Here is a 24,788-nt window from a genome sequence, read left to right as displayed (position 1 = left end):
GTCCGGCGAGGCGAATTAGACGACCTCGACGAAGAGTATCGGGACATAGAAGACGACGAAGACGACGAAGACGACGGAGATGAGGGAAGTGGTCAACTTCTAGCTGCAAAGTCAGATGGCAAGACTTCACATGAGGAGCACACCGTAACCTCAGATGCTAGGTCCAAGGATGCGTCCTCTGCAAAGGTTGAAAATACCATCGAGGGTAAATTCGCCCATCGGCCTGGCAATATAGCAGCTGAGAGTACCGGAGAAGATGATCCATCGTATTCTCCTGTTAAGGAGCGGCTGGGACGAGAATCGATAATGACCACAAAGACCTGCGACGATCCCACTATCAAGCCAGCCTCAAATTTGACTCCTGTTCAGCGAACAATCAGTATCAGCTCAGCTTCTGAATACTCTGATGACCTAATGGATAAGGCACCTGGTATTGCAGTTCACAAAAGAAGACATCGCCGCGAGATTTCTACTGCGACTGAGAGATCGATTCACCTTGAAAACATGCACATATCCGCAATACTAAGATCATCCTCAACGTCACCAGAGACTGGCTCTCCGACTGAGTCCTTGGGGGGCGGAAGTCCACGGAGTCTATCTGACAATGATCGCCATCCGCGTCGAAAGTGGCACAGTGTCAAGGGTCTACCCTTGGAGCATGCAGAGCACCGGCAGCGGAGCCAAGATGGAAGTTCTGCATATTTATCCCTCAACAACAGCTTATCGTCCGCTGAGGGCACGCTCTTGAGTCAGCTGAGTCTCGGAACCAGATGTATCGATGCGATAGCAAGAAGTAAACCTCTCCCACAAAAGGATTCGCCTCGTGCCTTGCCTGATCAGAACTGTACTGTATCGAGAAAGGGTTCGACTGCTATCGAAACCACCTCATTTCCAAAATCGGAGGCCATCAAGAGTAAGTTTACCGAAAATTTCACAGAATTTGACAACACTGGTGACGCGGCTGGCAAACCTCGGAAGGTCAGTGTGGGTTGGATGTCTGAAGGTCGACGTGTTGGGTACGGGTACAGCCTGGTTGAGCCCTCGGACGGAGAATCGACTTCTAGAGCAGAAAATATCCCTTTGGTGAATCTCAAAATGGACGATGCGCCGAGTGAGGCGGTGGCCGAAGAGCGAGTTGTGGGAAAGAAGCCGACACGTTCTCGATCCTCGTCTGCATCTGGGCACAACAGTCCAGCGTCCGCAGTCCGAGAGAATCTTCGCCGCTGGTCAGCCGGTACTACTTGGTTGAAAGTGCCAAAGGATCGTCAAAGCGAATAATGGATACAATGGTGATGGAACTGGGAGGAAATGTATCTTGGGGGAATTGATGCAAGTTGCGGGAGGTGGAGGGCATTGTTAGTTATGCCTTTTTACCAGATCAGTCTATAATCATAATGGTAATGGTAATGGAGGTATTTATTAAATCGGGCTATGGGAAGAAGCTCTCCGGTCATAATATTCATACAATCAGGCAGAAGAAGAAAAAAAAATACTCGCTATGAACGATATTTCTTTCCATCCATCCATCTCTATCTTCTCTGCCGTTTCGAACTCTTATCACTCGCGTTACTAAGAACGCTGGCAGAGCGTTTATGTGGCTGCGCCTTGTCTTCCTCTTCTGCCGGTATTTCCTCTGCGCCAGAAGTGGCGGCAGCAGGGGTAGCACCCTCATTGGAGGTAGTGACCGGTGCAGCAGAGGGTTGAGGTTTGCCGGCAGCCGAAGAGGACGATGACGGACGGGGCAAAGTGGTGTCCTTGGTGGCGGAAGAGGAAGAAGAAGAAGAAGCCGTTGCATTCGGAGCGTCTGCCTTGGTCTTGCTTTCCGACTGTTTGCCATCTTTGCCCTTTACTTCACGGAGCTTTCGTTCGCGTTCGTCGCGGGCGGCCTCAAGGACGCGGATTTCGCTGTCAACCTTTTCGGAGACCTTGCGGGCGTCGAGCAGGAGATTGACGGAGTGGATAAGTTTCTCAAAGTTCTTGCACACGCGCTCCGTCGGCATGACCAGCCGAGGCGGGACCTCGAGCTCCGCGAGCGCGGCGGCTAGTTTTTGCGACTGAACGTTGGACTTGGCCTGCGTCAGCTTCTGGGCGCGGTCACTGCGGAACTGCACGCCTGGGGCGAGACGGTCGTGATGTTGCACGCCGTACTTGGCTTCTTCGGCCGGAGTGAGGGTGCGCGTCGTCTGCGGTACCTCCTTGGTCGCGGCCGCGGCGGCGGCAGCGGCGGCGGCAGCCGCAGCCGCAGCCACACTGCCCTTCTTGGTGCCCGGGACCGCAGGTCCTGTGCTGGGGGTGTCGGCGCGGCTGTCGCGCGTGCTGCCGGGGACAGTCTGCGCGGGCGTCTGGCCGGCAGGGCTGGGGACGGCGCCTTCGGGGCCGAGTAGAGATCGCCGTTTCTTGCTCTTGTCTGCCTGGAGGAGTGTCTGTAGGAGCTGGGATAGGCCCTGGCTGGACTGATACATGGTGGTGTTGCCGACACTGATGGGCACCTCGAGTCGGGAGTAAAGCTCGCGACGCTCGGTGACGAAGTTGTGTTCGTTGGCGGTGATACGTTTGAGCTCTTCCAACAGGATCTCTTCCTCGCGGACTTCATCCGCCGTACGATTCAGCTGCAACGCCGCGAGTTCTTTGCGGACCCTCTCACGTTCAGGGTCGAACTTCATCATCTTCTCGTGCAGCTCGAACTCAGCCTCGGACATCTCGGACGGCGGATGTTCTAGCGCAAGCATCGACGCCGCAATGAAGTAGTATCGTGATTTCATCTGCTCCATTGTTCGGTACCGCTTGGCGGGCACGAGGGCGTTGGCGCTAGCTTCTGGGTCCAACGGTTGCGGTTGATAGTCGTACCGGTCAGCAATGACTACCCATCGCAGGTCGTATTCCTCCGCTAGATCCATCAAGTAATTCGTTTCCTCCTTGGTCCAGTCATCGCTCTTCAAGTGTCGGTTGTATTCCTCCGAGGTATATCGTCGCGGCACATTAGCTTTGATGTTGTATTTTGCGAACGCATATTCTTTCTGGTCTGTTGGCTGAGCCGCCTCGTCTTTATTCTCGTCTGTCTCCATCTCCGAACCCTCTGGTGCGGGCGCATTGACTGGTTCTGGCCGCCGCTGCCAATGGTTAAGCACGAGGCCGTCCGACCGAGCATTGTTTGTAAAAGGCACCATTTGCCTGCGCGGCGTCAGTAGCCATATCTGCTTGATCAAATCCCATTGCAAAACACATACCATGGCCGAACTCTCGACTTGCTGATCCATTTTGGACGTCCCTTGTATCTGTTCTCGTTGATCGTGATCGGTGGCGCTCGTTCGCCTAGGAGGGCGAAAAGCTCGCGTGTGATGCCCTCTTAAAACCGTATTTCGTCAGCGACCGTGTATAGTCATAGTTACAAAAACTCAAGCTACCTACCTGGCCTCTTCTCAACGACCTTCTGCTTCTTGTGAGGTCTGGGCTGTCCCTCCGCTGGCAGATCCAGCATGTCGCGAACGTCGGCGGCCGCCATAATGGCGATTTTCCGTGATCAACCAACCCAGATATGAGAATCTAGGATTGCAGCCAAATCAAAATTATTAAATCGAGCCCGAAAACACGAGTTGCGTGATGGAAACCGATGGGTGTGGCGAGGGGTGATGTCGGAATATTCTCTTTCTCCCAATGCTCTCCCGCGTCCGATACTTCGTGCCAAGCCCGTGCCCATTTCGGCCTCCCGTTCGAGCCAGATCTTCCCCCCAGACCCTCTCCGTGTCAACAGAGACGACCACGCGCCGGCTGGAATCTCGACAGTTTTCCCGCCATTGACTCTTCCAACCTCTTGCTGACCAAATTGTTCACAAATATTGTCGCCATGGTTTCCTCCCGGCCGTCCTCGTCATGGCTGTCGTCCGCCCTGGCGATGTTTGCCATTCTCTCGCTGGCCCTTCCCACGAATGCGCTGTACTTTTATATGGATGGTCGTCAACAGAAGTGTTTCTTCGAGGAGCTGCCCAAGGACACATTAGTTGTTGGTAAGGCTACGCTTTATATTCATAAATTTCCTATGGACCCCCCTCCCTGATGTTGTGCCCGGGGTGATATATCAATCCGATAAACAAAGCTGATCGGAATACAACAAACAGGGCACTACTCGACAGAAGTGATCAACCAGAACTCCAACACGTACTCTGTTGATCAGAGTCTGAACATGCTCATTACCGTCGAGGAGACCTTTGACAACGACCACCGCGTTATGACCCACCGCGGCACACATACCGGCCGCTTCACCTTGACCGCTGCAGATGCTGGTCAGCACCGCATCTGCTTCACCCCAGACACAACCGTGACGACAGGTGGCTGGCTGTCTGGTGGCCCTGCCGGTGCGGTCAAGGTGACGGTCGACCTTGCGATTGGCGAGACTAGCAAGATCGAGAGCGAAGACAAGGGCAAGATGGAGGATATCGTGCAGAAGGTCAAGGATCTTAACGGGCGGCTGCAGGATATTCGTCGCGAACAGGTCTTCCAGCGGGTATGTTATTTTACCTCTCTCTCTCTCTTTTGAATCATCTCTCAAACGCTGGATGATCTCTAACTTTGCTGTCTTTTAGGAGCGTGAAGCCGAGTTCCGTGACCAGTCCGAAGCCACCAACAGCCGCGTCGTGCGATGGACCCTCATTCAACTGGTGGTCCTCTCCATCACTTGTGCCTGGCAACTATCTCATCTCAGGTCCTTTTTCATCAAGCAGAAGCTTACTTAAGGTGTTTTTTCGAGCGGCCGGATCGATGTCAATATATGCTTAGTTAGCGGCGTGTTTTTGGGCTTGGGTTCAAAGAGAGAAGAAAAAAAAGCAGTGGCTCCTGCAAGCCTGCCAGAGTCGGAGCAGAAGGAAAACAACAATAAGCATTGAGCATCAGGCTTATAAGACGGGAATATGGAGCTTCTGCTGCACCTATAATTGAATGCCAATAATGGATGTGATGACTATTTCTCCTTTCTTCCACTCTTGTATCCTTGCTCTATATTATCTATCTATTTTTGGAGCCATGCTATTGTATCTATCCTCTGTTATATCTAGCTCAAGCTGCTTGAATGCTATATTTCCACTCAAGAGAGATATATCCCCAGCAGATCTATACCTCTCACGTATTTACTATAAAAACTCAACGAGTACAGGATGGACCAAAGCAAACAAAATACCCGTTAAAATTATATCTATCTAAACCAAAAAAAAAAGCAAAGAGTGGAGAAATGACCGGACATTAAATGCATCATTCATGGGTGACTTGCCCTCATCATCTATACAGTCACATATGTTCCCTTTCCCGGGGTCATCAAATCATAACAAGGCAAGAAAATGAAATACAGATATTGGCTTATAACCAAAGCATGCAATGTGGAAGTGGTGATGACTCATAATGCTCTCGAAACCAAGGCTATTGCGTCTCGCATGAGTCTGTCACCTGACCGCAGAATTCGACTATAAGGCGCTCCAGGTCGGAAAGTTTGTAAGGCTTGGTCATATAGCCTTTAATTCCAACTTTGGACGCACGCTCAAGCGCCTCATCGCTGACGTCTGCACTGACAGCAAGGATGGTGGGTGATTGTGGTGGGGAGACTGGACGCGAAGTGGTGTCGTGAATGGTCCCAGATTTCTTAAAAGAGAAATCATCCGAGATTTGGCGTTCGGAAAGCATCTCAAATATCCGAGCGGCTGCTTGGTACCCATCCATTTCCGGCATCCAAAGGTCCATCAAGACAACATCTATAGGTTTCATCCTCTGGGTTAGAGCTGGAGGGGCAGAGAGTGTGTCGGCACTGTGATCTTGCGGTTCAGTGAATCCTGGATCATGAGACTTTAGAATATTCTGCATGATTCGCACTGCTTCCTTGCCATCGCAAGCCTCGTATACATCACGATAACCAAGTTTCCGGAGCATTTGCACCAAGACCCGCCGATTGATTCGATTGTCTTCCGCTATAAGAAAGGTGAGTGGATACTTCTCTCCAAGACGGCGATCGTATTCATATCCATTTATCGGAGTTCTGCCATTCTTTCCCTTGCTTGCTGATTGCAGTTTCATTGAATTTTGGGAGGGATTCTGACTGGTGATGTACGGTGAAGGTGGCCGTGCAAGGTGCTCTTGGGGCTGAGAAGATGATGCTGGCTGAAACGGCGTCGGGGGATAACAAACAGAGCCAGGAGATCCCTTCGAATTGAAGGAATTTTTTAGATGACTGGGGGAAAGAATTCGGTCGGTGGGTGCCACGGGTTTATAAGATCCTTCAGGTTGGCTGACGGGGACTCTGATCTCAAACTCCGAACCACGTTCAGGGCCTGAAGTGGACGAACGCCGGCAGATTAAATCCCCGCCCATCTTCCTTGCGAGGCCTTTGGCCACAAGAAGTCCCAGTCCCAGTCCTTCTTTGCTGCGCGTCGTCGAGGTATCCTCTCGAGCAAAGGGCTTGAAGAGATTTGGGAGGAACGCTTCGGGAATACCAGGACCAGTATCTTGAACAGTGATGAGGACTTCATTGAGTCTGGATCCTGTTGTGGCATAGACCGTGATGGACCCGCTGTTGGTGAATTTAATCGCATTCAAGAAGACGCAAGAAACGAGCTTTGCAAAATCTCGGTCGTCCACAAGGAGAGTTTCGGGTAAGGCAGGATCGACAGACCAGATGATGATCTTTGACGAGGTTTCTCCGTTGAATGATCGTGAGCGGACCTCGATCTTCTCGCCCAAGTCGGTGGTTTCGCTGGCTGCGAAATCCGGTCGACCGCCAACATGGAGAGATTCATTGATCACAAGACGAAGCAGATCACGAAGATTCGTAAATCTCAACGAAGGATTAACAAGATCAATGCCCTCCAGGACGAGATGTGGTGCAGATCTTCTCACAGCTAGGGACGGGCGAGCATCTGTCATCTTGGCCATCACTGCGTCAAACTCCTGCGCCGGCGCAGAATGTACGATCTTCTTGCTTTCGTGAACAGCGCTTTTGACTTCTTCACCTCTGCGTGATAGGTTCTTTTCAGACAGGCGCTCAAGAACTCGTTGCTTCATCGCCGGTCCAGCAGACAATTCTGCAGCGTTGCTCCGCCGTCGTTTATGCGAATTGACTCGAATATTGCTTCCTTCGATGAGGAAATCAGGCCGGTTCTCGGGCACTGTCAAAGAAGATGGTCCAGAAGTACCGAGAATTTCGTGCTCAAGCTCTATCTGCGGCGTCTTTGGGACTTGCATGTTAAGTTCATACGCGTGAACAACGTTGTCTGCAGCCTCCACAGCTCGCCTCGCGCTGTCTTGTATCATCTCAATGCTTTCCTTTAGAGACTGGAAGACCTGATCTCTCTCAATTGCATTTTTATTCTCTATCGCATCACAGACTGTTGCGTGCATCACATCCAACATACCAACAACACCTTGCATCGGCGTCCGTAGTTCATGGGATAGGCTTCTCGCGTACATTTTCAGTGTGTGGGTAGAAAAATCATGTAGTCCCTGTGAGCCTTCCGTGACCCGACGAGGCTCGGTAGTATTGTCCATATCCCCATTCTGATCGTTTTCAGCTGCCGATTTGAGGCTGTTTAAAACATGCGGGATGAGAAAATCCTCAAGGGAGCCCAATATCCTCTCTAGATCAGGCCACGGAAGTACGCGCTTTTGCAAGCCTTTATCGGACCACATCAGGCCTAAATAAGCGACGCATTTGTGGTCCGAAAAGAGGGGAATTGACAGATAGGCTTCGGCGGCAAATGGGAGTTTATCGAGATCTGGTGAAATAAATGAAGCAAGATCCTTTGTGATCAAACATGGCCGTTCGTGGTCCATATGAGAATCAGGGTTGCCTCCAGCGAAATATCGGTTATGTTCTATGCCCACGAGTTGATGCCCGTCATTGTAGTAGAAAGCGAGCGCTAGGAGACGGGAACTGCTTTTCTGGTCGCTTTGCGGGAGCCACTGAGCGACAAAGCAATACTGGGCACTGCAGATGGAGGTCAGGCCCTCCATGAAACTGCCCCAGAAAGCACCTGTGTCGGCATACTTGAGCTCCTGCATCAGCAGTACCAGTCGCTCGGTCGCACTGTGGTGAGCGTCGCCGGTACAGTTGTTGGGAGAATAGTCGAAACTCGACTCGCCATGATGCAGTCCACAGGTAAGATGATCTCCGGGAGGGAAGAACGGCCCTTGAAGGGTGTCGATTAAGGTATTGGATGTATCTGAAGCGATCGACTTGGGCATATCGTCAGGAAGCCTAAGTCGATCGGAAAAAGGACGTACAGACGAGGCACTTGAGGGGTTCGTGCGAGGCACCAGAGCGTCCAAGGCAGTTTGAGGACTCTATAGAACGGGACGATGCCGAATCTGAATCTGGTTTGGTCGAAGAACACACACAATCCCTCTTGAGAGGATGTCAAGCATTGTATCCGATCTATAGAAAAGGAGAACTCCCAGTTAGTAACAACGATGACACCTGCGTCGAGCTAGCAACAACAAAGCGCAAAATCCGCAAAATTCTAGAGCGTCTATGGGATGACATACATCACTTCACCAGAGGTCATTGAGCCAGTGGAGGAATCACACCACCAACAGAGTAATCTCTTTGCAGAGCCCCCCGATCACTGGCAGCAGCAGCTGGTGATCTCCTTCCCAGGTACTCCGTATCAATATCCCCTTCTTCCAGTACCAATTTTAACGTGACGTTTTTTTTTTGTTTTTTTCGTAGCGATTGGTTTTCGTCCCAACGGTGTCTCTCGACTCTTCGAATAAGAATGCTGTCCTGCTAAGGAAAGATCAGACTCCGTGGTTGAAGAAGATCACGATCAGCTCAGAAGCAAACCCCAGGTCTGAGCGCCCAAGTGAGACGTGGAGCCGGGAAGGAAACACTTCGTGGCCATGACACAGTAATAAATAAGTATTAGTTATATGGCGGGACGGAGGGGGTCCAACAGGCCACTGGAGGCAGGGGAGAGGGGGCTAGAGGGAAGATCGCGAGGTCTAGACACAGTTCGCCGAAGACGCTGTTGCACTCACGAGAAGCAACCCTGGGAAAATATTATTGTTGCTCACGTCAGTGGCGACAATCCGCTCACTGTTAATCTGAAGCGTGTTTTTTTTTTCCCCCTCTTTCGATCGAAAATCTTCTACTCCGTAGTGTCTAATGTACTCCGTATATGTTCTGGTGAAATGCGAGAGGCTTTCACCACTGTACGGAGTGCCAGGAGGGGGTTGGCCCTTAGTAGGCCTCAGGCCACAACTCCTCCATATAAAACCGATTATTATTATTCCGAGGGGGCCTAATTTCTTTTCTTTTCTTACTCTTCAGCGACTTGAGTTCTGCCACCGTCTCTTAATTATCTAACTAGTATATAATTACTAGTCACTACTACCAACTTACTAAGCCCTTCCCTGATCATGTCGTATTGTTATTATTGTCTACACAAGGTAGGAATCTAGAACGCCTGGATGAAGGACCCGCAGAGCACAAGCCATAGTTATCCGCTAGCCCAGTCAGTCAGTCAGTCAGTCAGTAACTATCAGGCAACACTGGGTCGGGAACAAGCCTCCGTAGCCTCCGTACTCCGTATTCCGTCCACATCTCCGAACGCCCTGCCCAGCATGGATGAAGTTTTAGACGTCCACTAGAGCAAGCCTGCGTTTCTCAAGGCGGGCGGCTGGTCGGGGGGAGGGGGGAGGGGACATGCAATTTATGCTAGCTGTGGGAGATGCGACCGAGGCGGTCTTCTCACCGTACATGGCACATACCCGGAGCCTGCTTAGCAGATATAAGCTGGCAGAGACCACCCATGGAGTCGCCGTGGATTTGCTCCTTCTTTATCTACGATCGAGGGTAGCATCAAGATCAATTATGGCAGCCTTCAAGCCGTTCCAAATCTCGGTTTCCGAGTCTCAGTTAAAGTTGTTGAAGAGGAAGCTTGACGAGGCTACGTTTCCGGATGAGCTGGACCACGCGGGCTGGGACATGGGAGTGCCTCTGGACGAGATGAAACGGCTAGTGAAAGTCTGGCGAGAAGACTTTGACTGGCGCGACCAGGAGAGGAAGCTGAATGAACAGCTCGCACAATTTACCACCAGCGTACCTGTGTCAGGATTCGGCGAGCTCGATCTTCATTTCGTGCACGAGAAGAGTCCCACACCGGGCGCGATTCCTCTGCTGTTCATCCACGGCTGTCAGTGTAACTGATTTTTTGTCATCGTCTTGAAGAAGAGAAAAACACACGCAAGGCTCTGTTCAACACTCACTCAATACTTTCTCCTTAGGGCCAGGAAGCTTTCTCGAGGCCAAGAAGTTGGTGCCGCTGCTTACGCGTGCCCAGAATGAGAACCAGCCTGCCTTCCATGTCGTGGCGCCTTCACTGCCTAACTACGGGTTCTCCGAGGGTGTGATAAAGGTATCTGGTGCCTCTACGCATTCTTGTCTGTTACGATTAACCCATGGCTTCGAAACCGGTAGAGGGGGTTCGGTTTGGCTCAATATGCCGAAGCATTGGATAGTTTGATGACCTCTCTTGGATATGAAGAATACGGTAGCTTTTTACCTCCTGCCATCGAGACATACTAGGTTACAATCTAACCATCCCGCCCGCACACACATACAGTCACTCAAGGCGGCGACTGGGGCAGCATGCTGTCTCGGGTCTTAGCCAAGCACTACCCCGAACATGTCAAAGCAATTCACCTGAACTTTGCTCCCGTTCTTCCGTGGAATATAAGCCCCCTGTCATTTGTCCGCTCGCTGCTGACCATCCCGTTCTCCGCCAAGGAGCGCGCCAAATTGGCCACTTCCTGGTCCTTTACCGCCGAGGGAAACGGGTACATGCGTCAGCAGGAGACCTTCCCCCAGACTCTTGGCTACGCGCTTCAGGATAGTCCCGTGGCGTTGCTGGCTTGGATACTGGATAAGCTCCACGTCTGGTCGGACGTTTATCCGTGGACGGATGAAGAGATCCTCACCTGGGTGAGTATCTATCAGTTCTCCCGGGCTGGGCCAACTGCTTCGACGAGGATCTACTACGAGGCCCAGCATAATCCAGGGGACGGGAGACGGTTTGTCTCGATTGCTGATTCCTTCTCCATCTGTGCCCCGAAGAGCGTCAAAATTGCAATCGCTGAGACCCGCAAGGAGATCATAGTCCTCCCTCTAGCCTGGTATCGGATGATTGGCAATCTTGCCAGGCACACCGAGTTGGGCATCGGCGGGCATTTCGCTGCATGGGAGGTTCCAGAGCTTTTGGCCCAGGACCTCCAGAGTTTCTTCGGCAGGGAAGGTCAGGCCTTTGCGTCTGTGACAGCAAGAGATGGCTATTGATGTGGCAGTGCATATTTTACAATGAGTCCTGCAAATACGATAGTCACAGATCACCTCCCAGGCACTACCTACCTAGTTTGGTATGTAAGAGGAAATGTCCCGGCCATTGTAGAAAAAAGCCTAGGTATCAAGTATATCCTCTTTAGTCAACTGTGTTGCTTTTTTTGAGTAGCTGCGTGTTACCCTGTCAAATATCACGGAATCATGTACGATCAAGCGAGACCCTTGACGCCACACCGACTATTCTCGGCTGGTTTGGAGAAACAAGAGAAAAAGTAATAAAAAACCAGTTTCCCATTAAGATTCTACCCTCTCGATAATGAACTTTCTAATCCTGCCTGCCCTTCAGTAACCGCTGGGTCACCTTGTCCTTCTCTATGATGTACACTTGGGCACCCCAGCCAGAAAGGGCGTCTCGGTCCACGGCGCTAAGAAGAGCTTGGGAAATGGTCTCGAACAGGTCTTCAGGGCTCTGCAGTCAAATACAGTTAGATAAAGGATTCGATAGAAGATTAAGAGAAAGAGCGAGGAGGTATTACCAGATCAGGCTCCCATAGACCCTCGCAGGTACCGAAAAGCTGCTCGCTCGCAGTACCGCTGACGATGAAATCCTTGGCAAAATCGATGCAACCTATACTATCAAAGCCGCAAATAAAAGGCTTTCCCGTAGTTTGATTGATCCCCCCTAGGACGGGGCTGACAAAGAACGGTCCGAAGCGCTTCTCGTACAGTGTCGAGCTGACTAGGTTGGCCAGCGTCTGGGGTGCGATGTTCCGCTCCTCGCGGAGCCGGTACATGTTGACCTTGTAGCGTAAGAGATCCGACACGGTTGCGACATCGGTGGCCAGGCCGGTCAGGCCAAGATAGGTCGACGGTGCGTAGTTGAAGATCTTAGGGAAGTTGTTGGAGACCGTCAGGGCTTGCATGCCGAGCCGGAGATCACAGGCGATTGCGACGCAGTCCTTGCCCACCATGGCGACACAGGCACCGCCATCTATACGGCAAATATATTAGCTGGCTGACGATCGGTATAAAAAGGGTAGTAAGGTGCGATTCGTACTGATGTCGAAGGGAGAGCTCTGCAGGTGCACCCAAGGTTAGTTCTCAGCCGAGCAACTTCAGGCTAGGAGTTTGTTCACGTACCATGATGAAAACAAATTGAATCTGATGCAATCTAGAGAAAGAAAGGAACCTAGAGAAAGTGGATAAGGTAGTCGGGTTTCTTAATGGGAGAAGTGATGGTGAGTGAGAAGATGAGGAGCTCTCAGTCAGTTACGCGTGCACTGGTAGGAGAAGCTCAGGGCGGACAGCTGGTGCGGATGACGCTTCGCCCGCTGCCTGCGGCCAAGCAAATGGGACGGGGAAGCTCTTGACGGAAGGACATCGAACACTTCTGGCTCTACGAGCTGATCGAGACTGGTTGTCGACTGCATTTATAATATCTCTGAGTCGAAGCACTCATTTTTATTTTCTTTTCATTCCTTTTTTTAAGCACCGAATTTCTTCTCTTCGCTCAGATCTACCTCTTTCCCAATCTTGCCCCGCAATAACTAGCCTCAACACCCAGCCATTCCATATCTAGCCATGAGTTCTCATGTCGTTGTGATAGATACCACTGCTAGGCGAGCGACAGTTAAGACCACTCCAGCCAAGTATCTCGCCGATATCCTCCAGGAATCTTGCACCAAGTTGGGTCTCGATGCAGGCCAGTATGGACTAAAGTAAGTAAACGGCTTGAAGTCTTCGCTCTTCGCCTAGAGCAAACCATGTGGTCTAACGCAGTCAATATAGACACAAGAGCAAACAACTGGATCTTTCTCTTTCCATCCGACTATCTGGCCTGAGTTCAGGTGCGAAGCTTGAGTTAGTTCAGCTTTCCCGGTCTCCCGCCGTTGTCACCATTGCCCTCCAGCTACCCGAATCGGAAGCCCACGGCGTACCAAATGGACGACTATTAGATAAATTTCCGAGCAATACTACTCTATGGATCGTTCTCCGGAAGTTCGAGGCGGGTGTGGCTGGGAATGCGTCCATTCGCAACCTGACAGCGCGGGGCGTGCCTTCTACTGGTACCGGGGAAACCGGCTCTGGCAGACTATACTACGAGATTCCAGTGCTGCAGGTTGTAGGACGAGAGCTCTCGACATTTACGGATCTGCAGAAGTCTCTCGCGCAGCTAGGGTTTAACAGTGGCAATGTTCTGATGAGGTTGAGCTTCCGAAAAACGGATGAACCTCTGGAAGAGGCGATGGTGAAGATCGAAGAGTACTTCAAATCGTTCAGCGACGTTATGTCCAACAGCACACCGACCACCGGGCCCCCACCAGAAGAAGTGACGGTAGCAACAACTGCTCATCAAAACACAGCTAACTCAGAGCTTCCCCAACAGCCTCCTAGCTCTGTTGTTGAATCTACACCTCATCCCCCCAGTAGACCGACACAACCCATCGACACTACCTCTACCGCTACGAGGTCGCCATCAGCGGTGCCTAACATCTCATCACGTCCAGTAATGGTATTTTCTCCTCCAACCTCGGGCACTCCTCAATCTGCGCAAACTACATACAATGACACAGATTACGTACCCTCAATGGACCAGGCACAGGCCCATCAAAGACGTCTCAATCAGGCCTCCCGGCCGACTCGTCTTCCTACCGATGCCGAAATAGCCTCCAAGGCGGCAGCCGAGCATGAAAAGCTCGCCGCTGTCAAAGACGTGGACGTGAAGGTCCGGTTTCCTGACCAGAGCCAAGTTATTGTGAAGTTCGGTCAACATGACACAGCCAAGACTCTTTATGATTTTGTCAGAAGCTGTCTGGTTGAGCCGTTGGCGAGCGAGAAGTTCATTATTACCTCGCTCCCAACTGGGCTAAAGCCAGGTCATACCGGGGCCAAGATCCAAACAGCCATCCCGGACACATCAGAGGCCCTCTTGATCCAAGATCTAGGCATGGTGGGCCGTGTCCTGGTGAATTTCACATGGGATACCAGCGTGCCGCCGGCCGTCCGTGAAAGCAGGGAGAATCTGCTCAGACTCGAGCTGCGCAGTCAAGCCCAGAAACTCAAGGTGGATCCGGTCCCAGACCCGAGGGACGAGCCCGAGTCGGGTTCAGGCAGGAGTCTCGGTGCAAGCGGTGGTGACCAACAGGACAAGGAAAAACCGGGGCTACGAAAGGGCGGCGTTCCCAAATGGTTGAAATTGCCTGGGAAGAAGTAGAGAACGAAGGAGATCTTCCTTGTCGGGCAAGATGGTAGACCCCTAACTGCCCATGTCTGTTTACGGCTTTGAAGGAAACAAAGCAGCTCTCTAGTTTTAACGAATAGAACATTTCGCCCCGATCGTATTAGCGAATACAGCCATAGACTCTAGATTCCATACGATCCTACAATAGACACCCCATTTGAACATTTCAATGTATTGTCAGAATCGGACTGGGTAACAAATGTCCGAGATAGTCATTTATCTATTTCATCCCACCCTCGACGACCCGACGACAGGAACGGTTCGTGGTGGTTCGAAACAACGGTCCAGCTCTCTCTCGCCACCGGGCCGATGATCATGAAAAGGGTATAAAAGAAAGGGGGATTAATCCATTTTTCTTTCGTTGTCCATGCCTATTGAAATATCCCTTTCACGTCCCAGAAATAAGGAAACAGCTTTTTTCTCTTATCCTCCTTCCCTCAGCCAGCCTACATACAAGCAACCCGCTTCAAACCCATTCAAGTCTTCGTTCCATAGTAATAAAAAAAATTTTGTGGTATTGTTAAATTGATTTGATTATATGAACGAATACCGAATTTAGTGACCAGCAGCACGACGGGACTCGGCGATGACACGCTGCATGTCCTCGACCTTGCGCTTGCCGCGGGTGAAGGTACCGAGCTATGAGAAGTAAGATGTTAGCTGGATACTGAACGTGAATCTTGATATTAAAAAAGCCATATCTTGCTTGTCGACGACGTCTTGCAGCGTTTGCTCGGATTAGATTCAACATAGGGTATATCACGTCCCCAGGGTTGACCAAGTTTATTGGGAAAGCAAGATAGAATTGGCTAGGCAGGCTCAATTCAAACTTCGCAATCCAGCGTTGCAAGAGCCGCCGCACATAGCGAGGCAGACATTGTGAGGCGGGCACAAAATAACATACCCTCTTCTTGGCGAGCTTGCGGGCGCGCTTGTCCTGAGCGTTTCTCAGAAGTTCGATGACACGGCGCTCGTAGGGGGCAAGGCCAGCAACCTCACGGGCGATGTCCCGGACGAAAGCAGTACGCTTGGACAGGTGGCCCTTGGTACGGCTGATCTTGGTCTTCTGGGAGTTGAGGGGGGTGGTTTTCTATAAAGAGATAAATTCGCATGTTAGCTTGCAGATTCCGGAATTCAACATCTCATTTGAATGCTGTAAGGGAAGAAATTTCCATGTCATGTCGGTGTTCAAGTCGAGCAGGAGTAAAAGCCTTGGTTGATGCGAGATATTTCAATCCTCCCATTTCTCAACTTCTTCCGTTGATCAAAGTTTCCCTCTCTTTTTTTTGGCCGTCAAACACCTTGTAACATGTCCCTTTTTTGCTGGACCTTATTATGCACATCCGACAGTACTTAATACTCCAATTTGGGACTGGCGTTCTTCACTTGAATATTCGCATCATCCTAGACTTTTCCCCGGCTCGACTCGAACAAATTCGACGTAACGATAGAAATCCGTGTAAAACGAAAGGGTAGAGGGAGGATTGAACGTACGTGACCCTTGTTAAGGCCAACCACGATTCCGGAACGTTCAGCGGCCATCTCGACGGTAGGTGCTGGGGTTGTCGACGGAGGTTGCTGGGAAGGAGTTGTCGAGGTGCAATTGTCGTCGGTGCGGATAGATTCGCGGCGGAGCTTGCAGAGTTTTGGTTGGTTGCGGCTGCGCTGCGTAGGCGAGCGGGTAGGGCTTAGGGCTAGGGCTGTTCCGCTCCAGATTTGGACGGATCTTCAACCATCCATATAACCAAGAAAACGAGACACTATTAAGATCATCAATATTGTGAACGTGGTGTTTTTAATTTCATCTGCTAATATCAGATATCATTATTCTATCTAGATCAAATACAATTCAATTCAATTTTTATGCTCTGAAGAAGACTCAACATCTACTCGGACCGTCTTCAAGATACCCTTCTGATCGGGAGACTGTCCCAGCTCAGCTCCCAAGTCCACGATTTCATTTCGTTTAGTGTCGTTTCCAAAAAGCCTTGTATTATCCCCCTGATCCTCCTTTTCTATGAAGCAGTTCCCAGAAGATTTGGGCTTGGTGGTCTGTCGAATGACATCCAATTCCCAGGTTCTGCGTTGCAGAGGCCGACGAACTCCCACGCTATCCCGCGGGAAGATCCCAGCGTTGTTTCCTTTCGCACCTGCACCCCTTGCAGTAGTCTTTGAAAACCGGGAACTTGCTTTCTGAAAGAAGTGCCTAAGAAAGGAGGGTAGAGCAGGAAGACAACTAGCCACAATGCCCGAAGCTACTTCTGCCGTACTGCAAAGATGAGGGATCAGATTCCAAAACGTATCTTGACAGGATGAACCGAGGCCGAATAACTTACGTCCATAGGAACTCTGGAAACCAGTCATAGGTTTTGTCTACGGCATGGCTATTCTTGATGCTGACAACAACGCGCATGACACTCGACACACAACCACTTCCGTTTAGTGTATTCGTCAGAGCTTGGCCTCGCAATATTTCTCCGCAGGAACACTCACAAAATGCCAGCCGCGAATACAATACAAATACCCACCTTTTTTGCTCTTCGCATCTGCAAACGTGATACGCAGATCATTGGTAGCAGCAGGATCACCACGTCAGAGAACACATTGATCACCGAGGCCACAAAGAATGTGATCTTAATGTTAGTGCAATGGCCGGGGATATCGGGCTTCCAGATCTTCTCCCTCGGCGTGCATTCGAAGATCTTAACAAATGTATCGGCCAGATAAAACAACAGGTTAAACCATAGCAGGGAGTGTATGCAGAAACCTGTTTTGCTCCGGCGGGCAGGGGCGAATGCCCTCAGATAAAGAAGGAGAATCGACAACTTTGTGATGAAGATCAAGGGTCCATAGTAGATCTGAGTAGCGTTTGCGAGCTGTTTCAGTGTTACTATGATGCTGGGCATAGCAAGATTGCAGTATTGCTGCAGTGCATACCTGGGCATATTTTTGGAGATCCTCTTTTGATACCTCGTCCTGGTGTATGCCGCTGCCATATCTGTCGGACTGAAATGCGAGAACGGCATATCCTCCAAGACCCAGCTAAGGAACATTCAGCACCCTTGATCAATCAATAAGGATAAAAAAAAAAGGAAAAGAAACATCAGCCCACCCAAGCTACTAAACAAGTGTCTAATGTGATCAGTTTGATTAGGACCGGGACAAAATAGAACGATAACGACACTTGCAAAACCTACAGTCTTCCCATCCTGGGGCCCGAGTGAGAACAATTTTAGAGTACAGTCTCATTAGCACACACATCGAGGTGACCAAAAGACATGTCACCTGCGTGACGACGTCCCAGGGGCGCACACCATGCTGGTATGGATAAACACGCGAGACCAGGCTGAACGGCGTGACGCCATAGAGAGACAATGGCGCAGTTGGGGCCATCGAGCAAAGAGGATATAGAAGGGCTTTAAACTAGATTGAGTCCAAAGATTCTTATTCTTTGTCTCAAGAAGATCATTAAGGACGGGGGAAGGAGGGAACTCAGAACAGACGGCAAGAATCAAAGATACTACCAGCTCAGGCGTAAATGCTTGCATGTCATACATTGTCTCTGTGAGGTTACCTGCTCCGCACCTTCTACCTTTCTTTTTATTATCACTAATGGGAAAACTGTTGGGTCTAGACACCGAGAAACATACGACACATCCTTGAAGAACCAGGGAGGGCGGACATGGACGTCCTTCAGGGAATGGCAAGAGCCCAGCCTGATGTTGTACCGATTCCCTTTCCCCTTCCCCGGAATAATGATCTGGCCAGGATGTTTTCATTGTCAAAGACACAATCTGCAAGCCTGGATAAAATAACCCGATAGAAAAGAAAATAAGGGGCCAGGAAAAGTCTCCGTCTCGTCAGCGTTCTGTATCACTTCAGCTAGCCGGCTGTATACCCTGTACAACCCATACTTAAGTCCCACATGCACAAGGTTAGCGGTATAACATTAGACAGTGTTTTGGAAAATATTGCGTAAGTACCTAGTAGTATTATCTTCAGCCTTCCCAGTGGTAAAAGATATGGAGGTATCTTCGATGCAGGAAAAGAAATCTCTCGGGGATAACTAGAGATTTCTAGGGCCTTTTTATATCGCACATATGATAGATAGCTGTGTAACCGTTTTATGGGCATGTAGATACTTGTCTTGGTTTATTAATATGGATAATTAATTTTTTATATATGAGATGGTTCGTTATAAAGAGGAGGTTAGAATGTATTATAGTAGAATGAACATTAGTATTACAATTATATAACTCACCTTTGTTCTTCTAATCTTAGGGGATTAAATCCACTTGTTTTCTATAAATAATATTATCGTACTTCCTGGTCCTCTTTTTTTCTTGACTTCTTATTGTATATAGTTATTTTGAGCCCTGTGCTTATGTCCTTATAGCTAAGGCTCACAGGACATGTCTGCAGGTACTTAGATGCTGAGATCATCAAGGCCTGAATTTACTGAGAATTTTAATAGAAGAGCACCAGACCCTGACATGTACTATATAAGCAATTCAGTTTTCCAGCTGAGGAGGCGATATCTATACATTCATTGAAATTCTAGTCTCCAGATTCGATGTATAACGTTCTTCCCAAATAGTTGCTAGTCATGCTCATGAAACGGACCCAACTCATAATGTAACTGCTAGCACTCCATCGAGTCCCTCCTCCCAACTCTCCATCAAGGTGCCGCAGAATATCTCCAGGTCCGACGTGTCGAGGGCGTCTGCCAGCTCTGCCTGTAGCTGTTCCTCTTGGTGCTCGTCGTTGCCGGTTTGGATTAGCTCGACCAGGGTGCTTAGCATGCCTGATTCAGAGATGCGGGACTTCAAGGCTCGGGCGTCGGCTCTGATCTTTTCGTGAATGTCGCGGGCCAAAGAAAGGAGGATTTCCACTTTATCTTTGGGCAGTTTTACTGACTTGACGGCCTTCTTGTTCGAAATAGACGCTAAAGAAGAGATGGCCATGAGGGTCTCGAGGATAGAGAAAGCTTCATGGAAATAAGTCCATGAAGGAGCGGATGGCGTCCCCGAGCGCAGTAAGATGCCGGTTTTCGATGTGAGTGTAGAGGGCTTGCCGTCGTTGGAGGATACGTAACCGAGTGTGGAGTTGAGCCATTTCTCTGTCTCGGCGAGACAGCAGTCGACATCCGCAGACGCTACGGCTTTACTGCCGGCCATAAATGTCGCTACCTTTAGAAGCTGCAGATGGATCTTGACATTTTCGATCTCAGTCGAGGTCATCTCGCTCTGTGCGTCTGATCCTAGTAGATGTTCTAGACTAGGGGGTGCAAGCTCCTGAGTGGTTGGCTTTTGTAAAGCTAGACACCTGAGAATATCGAAAAGACTATCAGTGATCCTGGCGGACTTGATCCATTGGTCCTGAGAATTGGTCAGCTTCTTACTGTGGAAAGAAAAGAAAAGCAGGTATTTAGAAATATGCTTACTCGAGGCAGTGGCCCCAAACGCATCAGCTCCTCGAATGTCGTTGTGTTGGGGACTTCACAGTTCATGAAAGCATCAAACTGTCGTTGGTCAACCAGAGGGGTGTCTTCCTTTGCTGTTCACATCATTAATAGGTGGCAAGAAAGGAGGAATGATATGCTGAAAGAAACTGACCCAGTTCATCATAGCGGCTCATGGGATCCCCGCCAGTCAGTCTCTGCGTACGTCTTGCTTCAAAGGCATAGATTTTCCGACAGATACTCTGATTCAGGCGTCTCTGTAGTTCGATGCTACCTTCAACATTTACATAGCTCCCATAGTCTAATCCGTTAGTCCGGTGCCTGCCCGTGGTGATATTGGCATTCCGGTAGAAGTTGAGGGCCTGGACAAAGGCTGACTGGGGGTTAAAGTCCTTGTATTCTGCCCCTTCGATCGGTGGGGCGGAGTGCGGATGAATAGATGCCAACCGGGTGAAGAGATTGTGTGCAACAGTTTCGTACTGTATCTGTTTCACAGATAACTTGCTGAATGTCTTCAGGGCAAGTGATCCAGCACCAAGGCGGAGGTAGATCCGGACCAGAAAAAGCAATGCCTGGTAGTTATGTGGCGAGTCAACAATCAATCGCTCAAGGATCCCAGCAGCACGGATCAAAACCGTGTTTGGGATGAGGTCCTGGGGGCCATCGACCTGGCCTTGACCGAAGCGAATGAGGCACATGGCTGCAAGTACGAAGAGATCGTCACTTGGTCGACTTTCGATCGTGGATGGCTCCGAGCTTTTATCAGAGCGTACCATGTCCTTATAGGCTTTGAGACAACGAGCGATGAAATCTTCAGCTTTCTCCTTTGATAAATCACCACTATGAGACGAAATCTGGAAGCAATACTCGAGCTTGAGAGCATTTATCGTTGCAACGCCTTTAAATGGATCGTTTTTCTGGTGGCGAAGGTTAGCTTCTTCTCCTTCTCCTTCTTCTTCTTCAGATCGATAGATCAGATCAAACTTTATTCACTTACATCGGTGCTAGGGGTTTCATCACCCAGATTTTGAAATATGTGTTCCACAAACTTGGACACAGAGGGCTGGTCCAGAGCTGACAGGTATTTCTGGAGATCCATGAAGCAGTAAAGCTTCCGCTTGTTAGATTTGAAATACTCCTGACTGGCCGACAACAAGTCCGTGACCGCAAGACTACCCGACTGCACTCTCCAATGGATAAGGTCTATCCGAGCCAGTTGCGCATTTCGAGATTTTTGCTCAGCCTTAATGAAGTCTTCAATGTACCGCTGAGTCTCTGCGGTGGTCCTGGATGAATGAAAATACGAATCAGCAAACCATGCACCGCAAGAGAGAGTGATAGAGGTTCATACTCAGGCGTATTGATCTCTCGTACGGCAGAGACCATCAAGCTCCACACTGTCCAGTCGTCATGCTCCTGAAGCGCCTTTCTGTCCGCCTCGTTCGTGGGGATCGGAAGCAGGCTCTTTGCGTAAGACAATCCATCTGACCACATCTTTGCTTTCTCTAGTCCGAGCACCTTTTCTCGAATGAAATTCCAGTCATTTTGGACAATTTTTGAGTTGAGACCGAGATTCGCAGTGTCCAGGATCTTCACGATCTCGGCAGGGTGGCCTTGCGAATCAAAGATCTTGATAAGCAAAAGAAGCTCCTCTGCATTCTGAATTGCCTTGGGATGGCTCAACAGCTCTTTCTGAGACAGGCATTAGTATTGCCCATCGCATTCACAAGACATGCGATAAGAATTCGGGAAAACGTACCGGATCAGAAGGCACCGTATCAGCAGCTTTGGAGACCATCCTATAAGCCAACATCCCAAAGAGTTTCTTGTCCGCCTCGGAGCTTTTCGCATCAGTGGAGACGAGATAGCTCAAGAAAATAGCCCAGAAGTAGTACTTCCTCGTCTTAGGGAAATTGATCTGGAGGCTCATGGCAGCCTGTGAAGAAAGAGAAATAGATGAGCCATGGCGTTCGAACAGAGCATGTTTATTCCCTTGGTCGAGCCCACCTTTTGTGCGGATTTCCAGTCCTCGGCTTCAAACGCGTACGTGAACCATCTCGTCTGCAGCTCCAGATCCTGCGGTTTTGCCTTGGATGCCTTCTCCCATAAGCTTCTCATTGTCTCTTCATGGCCACTTAGATTCTCTAGGGTCTGGTATAGGATATCGAGCGTGTCGAGGTCCGTGGTTGGCGGGTCGGTCTTGCATAGATCCAACGTCTCGACGATCCCGCGCTGACGGTGAGCTTCGTCGGTATGTTTGAAGAGAATGTGAGCTTTCCATGCCTAGAATATGAGAAGAGTTGGCATGAGTCTCATCGATTAAACGAGAATTGTTGGGGGGGGAAGGAAACCAAGCTTTCCTGCCTCCAAAAAAACGACTCACTTTCAGAAACCTCGAATCTTCTCCTTTCTTCATACGCTTCTCGATCAGCTGCAGCGCCTGCTTCAAGTTCTGACCATCAATGGCATCTTGAATCTGCTTGTTCCGCCGCTGGAAAACGACGTCGTTGGCGGGGGCCATGGCGGAGGGGTAGCAATCACTACTACTACTTACTGCACCTGGCAGTCGCAATAGTGTTAATGAGTAGGCGGGGATCTGGAAAAAATATTCGGATGGTCTTCGTACGCTGCGCGATCAAGCACAGCACACGCATGCGATCAATCTACCTTGATTATCTCGAGTTCATTATTAGTATTATCATGACCATGTTGAATTATTATTTTCTCCGCACCGGTGATATCACGTGATATCTCCCGTCATCTAAATATCTAGAGACATTTATTTATTCAGTAACCATATGCTAGTTAATTGTTCTCAGTCATGGCACTATGCTTTTGAAAAGGAATTCCAGGCTTGATAGAAAGCAGGCTCATTGATGTAGAATGAGAGAATATAGAATCCTATTATACAGTCAGGTATAAGCCCACTAGCTAACTAGCTGTTCTGAATATTATACATAGCATCAAGCTTCACCAAAGCCATAGATAAAACTTTAATTTCATAAGCGGAGATCGTCCTGATAGTTTAATTGTCCTGGCAAAAACAAACCCAAAGAAGAAAGAAAGCCCCCTCACGACGACGATAAGAAGATCTACCCCCGAGTCCCAGTTGAATCAAGAGAGACCCAGGCAAGCGCCAACGCCAAAACGGGTACGATTTTGCTTGAAAAAGCCGGAGATAACAGCGACAAAAGCGAATAATGACGGAGCAATACACGGTCGTATCAGACAAGGGACCGATATCAATGACGAGATCAGGAGTGGCGTACTACAGGCAACTTATGCCTGCAAAGGATGCATCGAAAAATATAACTTAAACTCTCCCTCTCTCCTCTAGCTAGACGAGGTCTGTTTCTTTTGAATCAACTGCGAGAACGAGATTAGTGATAGATCACCCGATGACTAGCCAACTAAGTCGAAGAAAGCAACCACGTACCCATTGCTTTTTGCAATCTCGATAGGCCCTGTGCGATCGTCAGCGGAGAGAAAATGGAGAAAGGGAAACGCTCCTGACGGAGTTGGAGTCAAGAAGAAGACCGGTGCTCGATGCTCACTGAAAATAGTCACCACACATCTCCTTGTCAAAGCCATTACGCTTCATGCACTTGAGACTGCGATCGGCGAAATCTTGGCAGGGGTCGTAGTACTCGCTGGCGGGTTTACTGGTGGTTGCCATCAGTTCAGAACCTCTAAAGATGTATGTACAACACGAATAACACAATAAAATTGGAAGAAAGAAACAAAGAAACACAGTCAATCCATAATAACAAGTATAAATACTGACTGTGTGAATTTCTTTTCTGCTTTCCCCCATGTGTTGGGCGTCTGCTGCTGATCGGACTCAGAAGCCATGATGTCTTATCTTAGGGCCGAGCTCTAAGAACAAGGAGTGTTAGGTATATTCCAATAGGAAAATAGGCTGTAATTAATACATATGATGGCTTATAGTCTGAATGATCGGACTAGACAGGCATAGGGGTTGATAATATCAATAATAAGACTGGTGCAAGACTTGGAGCAGGCCGGGAATGGATGGAGGAAGCACAGGCCCACCGGGGCGGAGATCTGGACCTGATGGTTAGAGTTATAGCAAATCAGTAAGTAACTAACTACCACATGGAGATATTTCAACAACAGAAGACTGAAGTTATTTATTAAGGTAGGATGAACCATAACTGCTAAATGGGACCTAGCAGCCACTATCTAGGCAATATTCATTAGATATTCTTCTGTGCCAGAGTAGAGTGGCTTATTCTATAGACAAAAGTTATATATAATTATGTCTCATTTTTCTAATTAGTCAGTTAGTTTTAGATAATTTTACTCAGATACTCTATAACTAGATACTAATCTATAAGCCTATAATATAATTATTTTATAGTATATTAAACACTGCTTTGCTCCTGCTGTATAGTGGATAGTAAATAATAAATAGTACTACATGACTGCTACACTAGCAGTGCTCTCCCCTACTATTTCCACTCTCTTCCTCACTAATCCTAATCAGCTATTCTTGCGACCGACAAGTAATATAGGCAGTCGCATGGTAGACCATGAATAGACACGTATCTGTGGATAAAGTAGGAGTAAAGCACCAAAACACCTGGTAAAGATAGAGTAGATGGAAACCCCACTTCCGATAGATACTCCGTACCTACTGTTGCATCCGATCCGACGGTTCCATCTTCATCGTTGCTAATAGCGAATCAGTCTAGAGGTTTCTCACCAGTCATGGGCATGAACATGGTAGCATATGGGACAAAAGACCGAGGCATCCG

General features: G+C 49.2%; 9 protein-coding genes across 9 annotated transcripts; 3 read left to right on the top strand and 6 right to left on the bottom strand.

Moving 5' to 3' along the window:
- Positions 1 to 1,395: 1,395 nt before the first annotated feature.
- ASPZODRAFT_134786 (hypothetical protein) lies at positions 1,396 to 3,622 on the bottom strand. Its single transcript, XM_022723631.1, has 3 exons — positions 3,409 to 3,622; positions 3,228 to 3,345; positions 1,396 to 3,171 (listed from the first exon to the last, which is right to left on the bottom strand). The coding sequence occupies exons 1-3, from the start codon at positions 3,500 to 3,502 to the stop codon at positions 1,530 to 1,532; spliced, it is 1,854 nt and encodes a 617-aa protein (XP_022579204.1). The 5' UTR covers positions 3,503 to 3,622; the 3' UTR covers positions 1,396 to 1,529.
- Positions 3,623 to 3,738: 116 nt separating this feature from the next.
- ASPZODRAFT_134785 (hypothetical protein) lies at positions 3,739 to 4,901 on the top strand. Its single transcript, XM_022723630.1, has 3 exons — positions 3,739 to 4,004; positions 4,116 to 4,501; positions 4,581 to 4,901. The coding sequence occupies exons 1-3, from the start codon at positions 3,845 to 3,847 to the stop codon at positions 4,728 to 4,730; spliced, it is 696 nt and encodes a 231-aa protein (XP_022579203.1). The 5' UTR covers positions 3,739 to 3,844; the 3' UTR covers positions 4,731 to 4,901.
- Positions 4,902 to 4,953: 52 nt separating this feature from the next.
- ASPZODRAFT_134784 (hypothetical protein) lies at positions 4,954 to 8,696 on the bottom strand. The gene is made up of 2 exons (XM_022723629.1): positions 8,518 to 8,696; positions 4,954 to 8,407 (listed from the first exon to the last, which is right to left on the bottom strand). Exon 2 carries the CDS (start codon positions 8,215 to 8,217, stop codon positions 5,407 to 5,409), a length of 2,811 nt encoding a protein of 936 aa, XP_022579202.1. The 5' UTR covers positions 8,218 to 8,407; positions 8,518 to 8,696; the 3' UTR covers positions 4,954 to 5,406.
- Positions 8,697 to 9,844: 1,148 nt separating this feature from the next.
- ASPZODRAFT_71096 (hypothetical protein) lies at positions 9,845 to 11,305 on the top strand (the record flags this gene model as incomplete). Its single annotated transcript, XM_022729722.1, has 4 exons — positions 9,845 to 10,166; positions 10,258 to 10,388; positions 10,451 to 10,523; positions 10,596 to 11,305. The coding sequence occupies 4 exons, from the start codon at positions 9,845 to 9,847 to the stop codon at positions 11,303 to 11,305; spliced, it is 1,236 nt and encodes a 411-aa protein (XP_022579201.1).
- A 164-nt stretch (positions 11,306 to 11,469) lies between these two features.
- On the bottom strand, positions 11,470 to 12,458 carry ASPZODRAFT_715495 (hypothetical protein). Its single transcript, XM_022729761.1, has 3 exons — positions 12,449 to 12,458; positions 11,845 to 12,384; positions 11,470 to 11,777 (listed from the first exon to the last, which is right to left on the bottom strand). Exons 2-3 carry the CDS (start codon positions 12,277 to 12,279, stop codon positions 11,634 to 11,636), a joined length of 579 nt encoding a protein of 192 aa, XP_022579200.1. The 5' UTR covers positions 12,280 to 12,384; positions 12,449 to 12,458; the 3' UTR covers positions 11,470 to 11,633.
- Positions 12,459 to 12,889: 431 nt separating this feature from the next.
- Positions 12,890 to 14,522, top strand: ASPZODRAFT_153586 (hypothetical protein; the record flags this gene model as incomplete). The annotated part of the gene is made up of 2 exons (XM_022725992.1): positions 12,890 to 13,026; positions 13,097 to 14,522. 2 exons carry the CDS (start codon positions 12,890 to 12,892, stop codon positions 14,520 to 14,522), a joined length of 1,563 nt encoding a protein of 520 aa, XP_022579199.1.
- A 582-nt stretch (positions 14,523 to 15,104) lies between these two features.
- Positions 15,105 to 18,106, bottom strand: ASPZODRAFT_153585 (hypothetical protein; the record flags this gene model as incomplete). The annotated part of the gene is made up of 8 exons (XM_022725991.1): positions 15,105 to 15,188; positions 15,454 to 15,639; positions 16,044 to 16,127; positions 16,446 to 16,818; positions 16,886 to 16,981; positions 17,043 to 17,425; positions 17,487 to 17,591; positions 17,864 to 18,106. The coding sequence occupies 8 exons, from the start codon at positions 18,104 to 18,106 to the stop codon at positions 15,105 to 15,107; spliced, it is 1,554 nt and encodes a 517-aa protein (XP_022579198.1).
- A 1,003-nt stretch (positions 18,107 to 19,109) lies between these two features.
- Positions 19,110 to 22,692, bottom strand: ASPZODRAFT_134775 (hypothetical protein). The gene is made up of 8 exons (XM_022723628.1): positions 22,394 to 22,692; positions 22,018 to 22,293; positions 21,770 to 21,946; positions 21,362 to 21,702; positions 21,008 to 21,296; positions 20,165 to 20,927; positions 19,993 to 20,105; positions 19,110 to 19,927 (listed from the first exon to the last, which is right to left on the bottom strand). The coding sequence occupies exons 1-8, from the start codon at positions 22,529 to 22,531 to the stop codon at positions 19,178 to 19,180; spliced, it is 2,847 nt and encodes a 948-aa protein (XP_022579197.1). The 5' UTR covers positions 22,532 to 22,692; the 3' UTR covers positions 19,110 to 19,177.
- A 203-nt stretch (positions 22,693 to 22,895) lies between these two features.
- Positions 22,896 to 24,035, bottom strand: ASPZODRAFT_27331 (hypothetical protein). Its single transcript, XM_022728089.1, has 4 exons — positions 23,795 to 24,035; positions 23,565 to 23,672; positions 23,447 to 23,474; positions 22,896 to 23,376 (listed from the first exon to the last, which is right to left on the bottom strand). Exons 1-4 carry the CDS (start codon positions 23,860 to 23,862, stop codon positions 23,344 to 23,346), a joined length of 237 nt encoding a protein of 78 aa, XP_022579196.1. The 5' UTR covers positions 23,863 to 24,035; the 3' UTR covers positions 22,896 to 23,343.
- Between the last annotated feature and the right edge of the window lie 753 nt (positions 24,036 to 24,788).

This window comes from Penicilliopsis zonata, assembly GCF_001890105.1.
Source record: "Penicilliopsis zonata CBS 506.65 unplaced genomic scaffold ASPZOscaffold_13, whole genome shotgun sequence".
Classification (NCBI taxonomy): domain Eukaryota; kingdom Fungi; phylum Ascomycota; class Eurotiomycetes; order Eurotiales; family Aspergillaceae; genus Penicilliopsis; species Penicilliopsis zonata.
The sequence above is the reverse complement of the archived record's forward strand: the minus strand, read 5'-3'. Positions and strand labels throughout refer to the sequence as shown.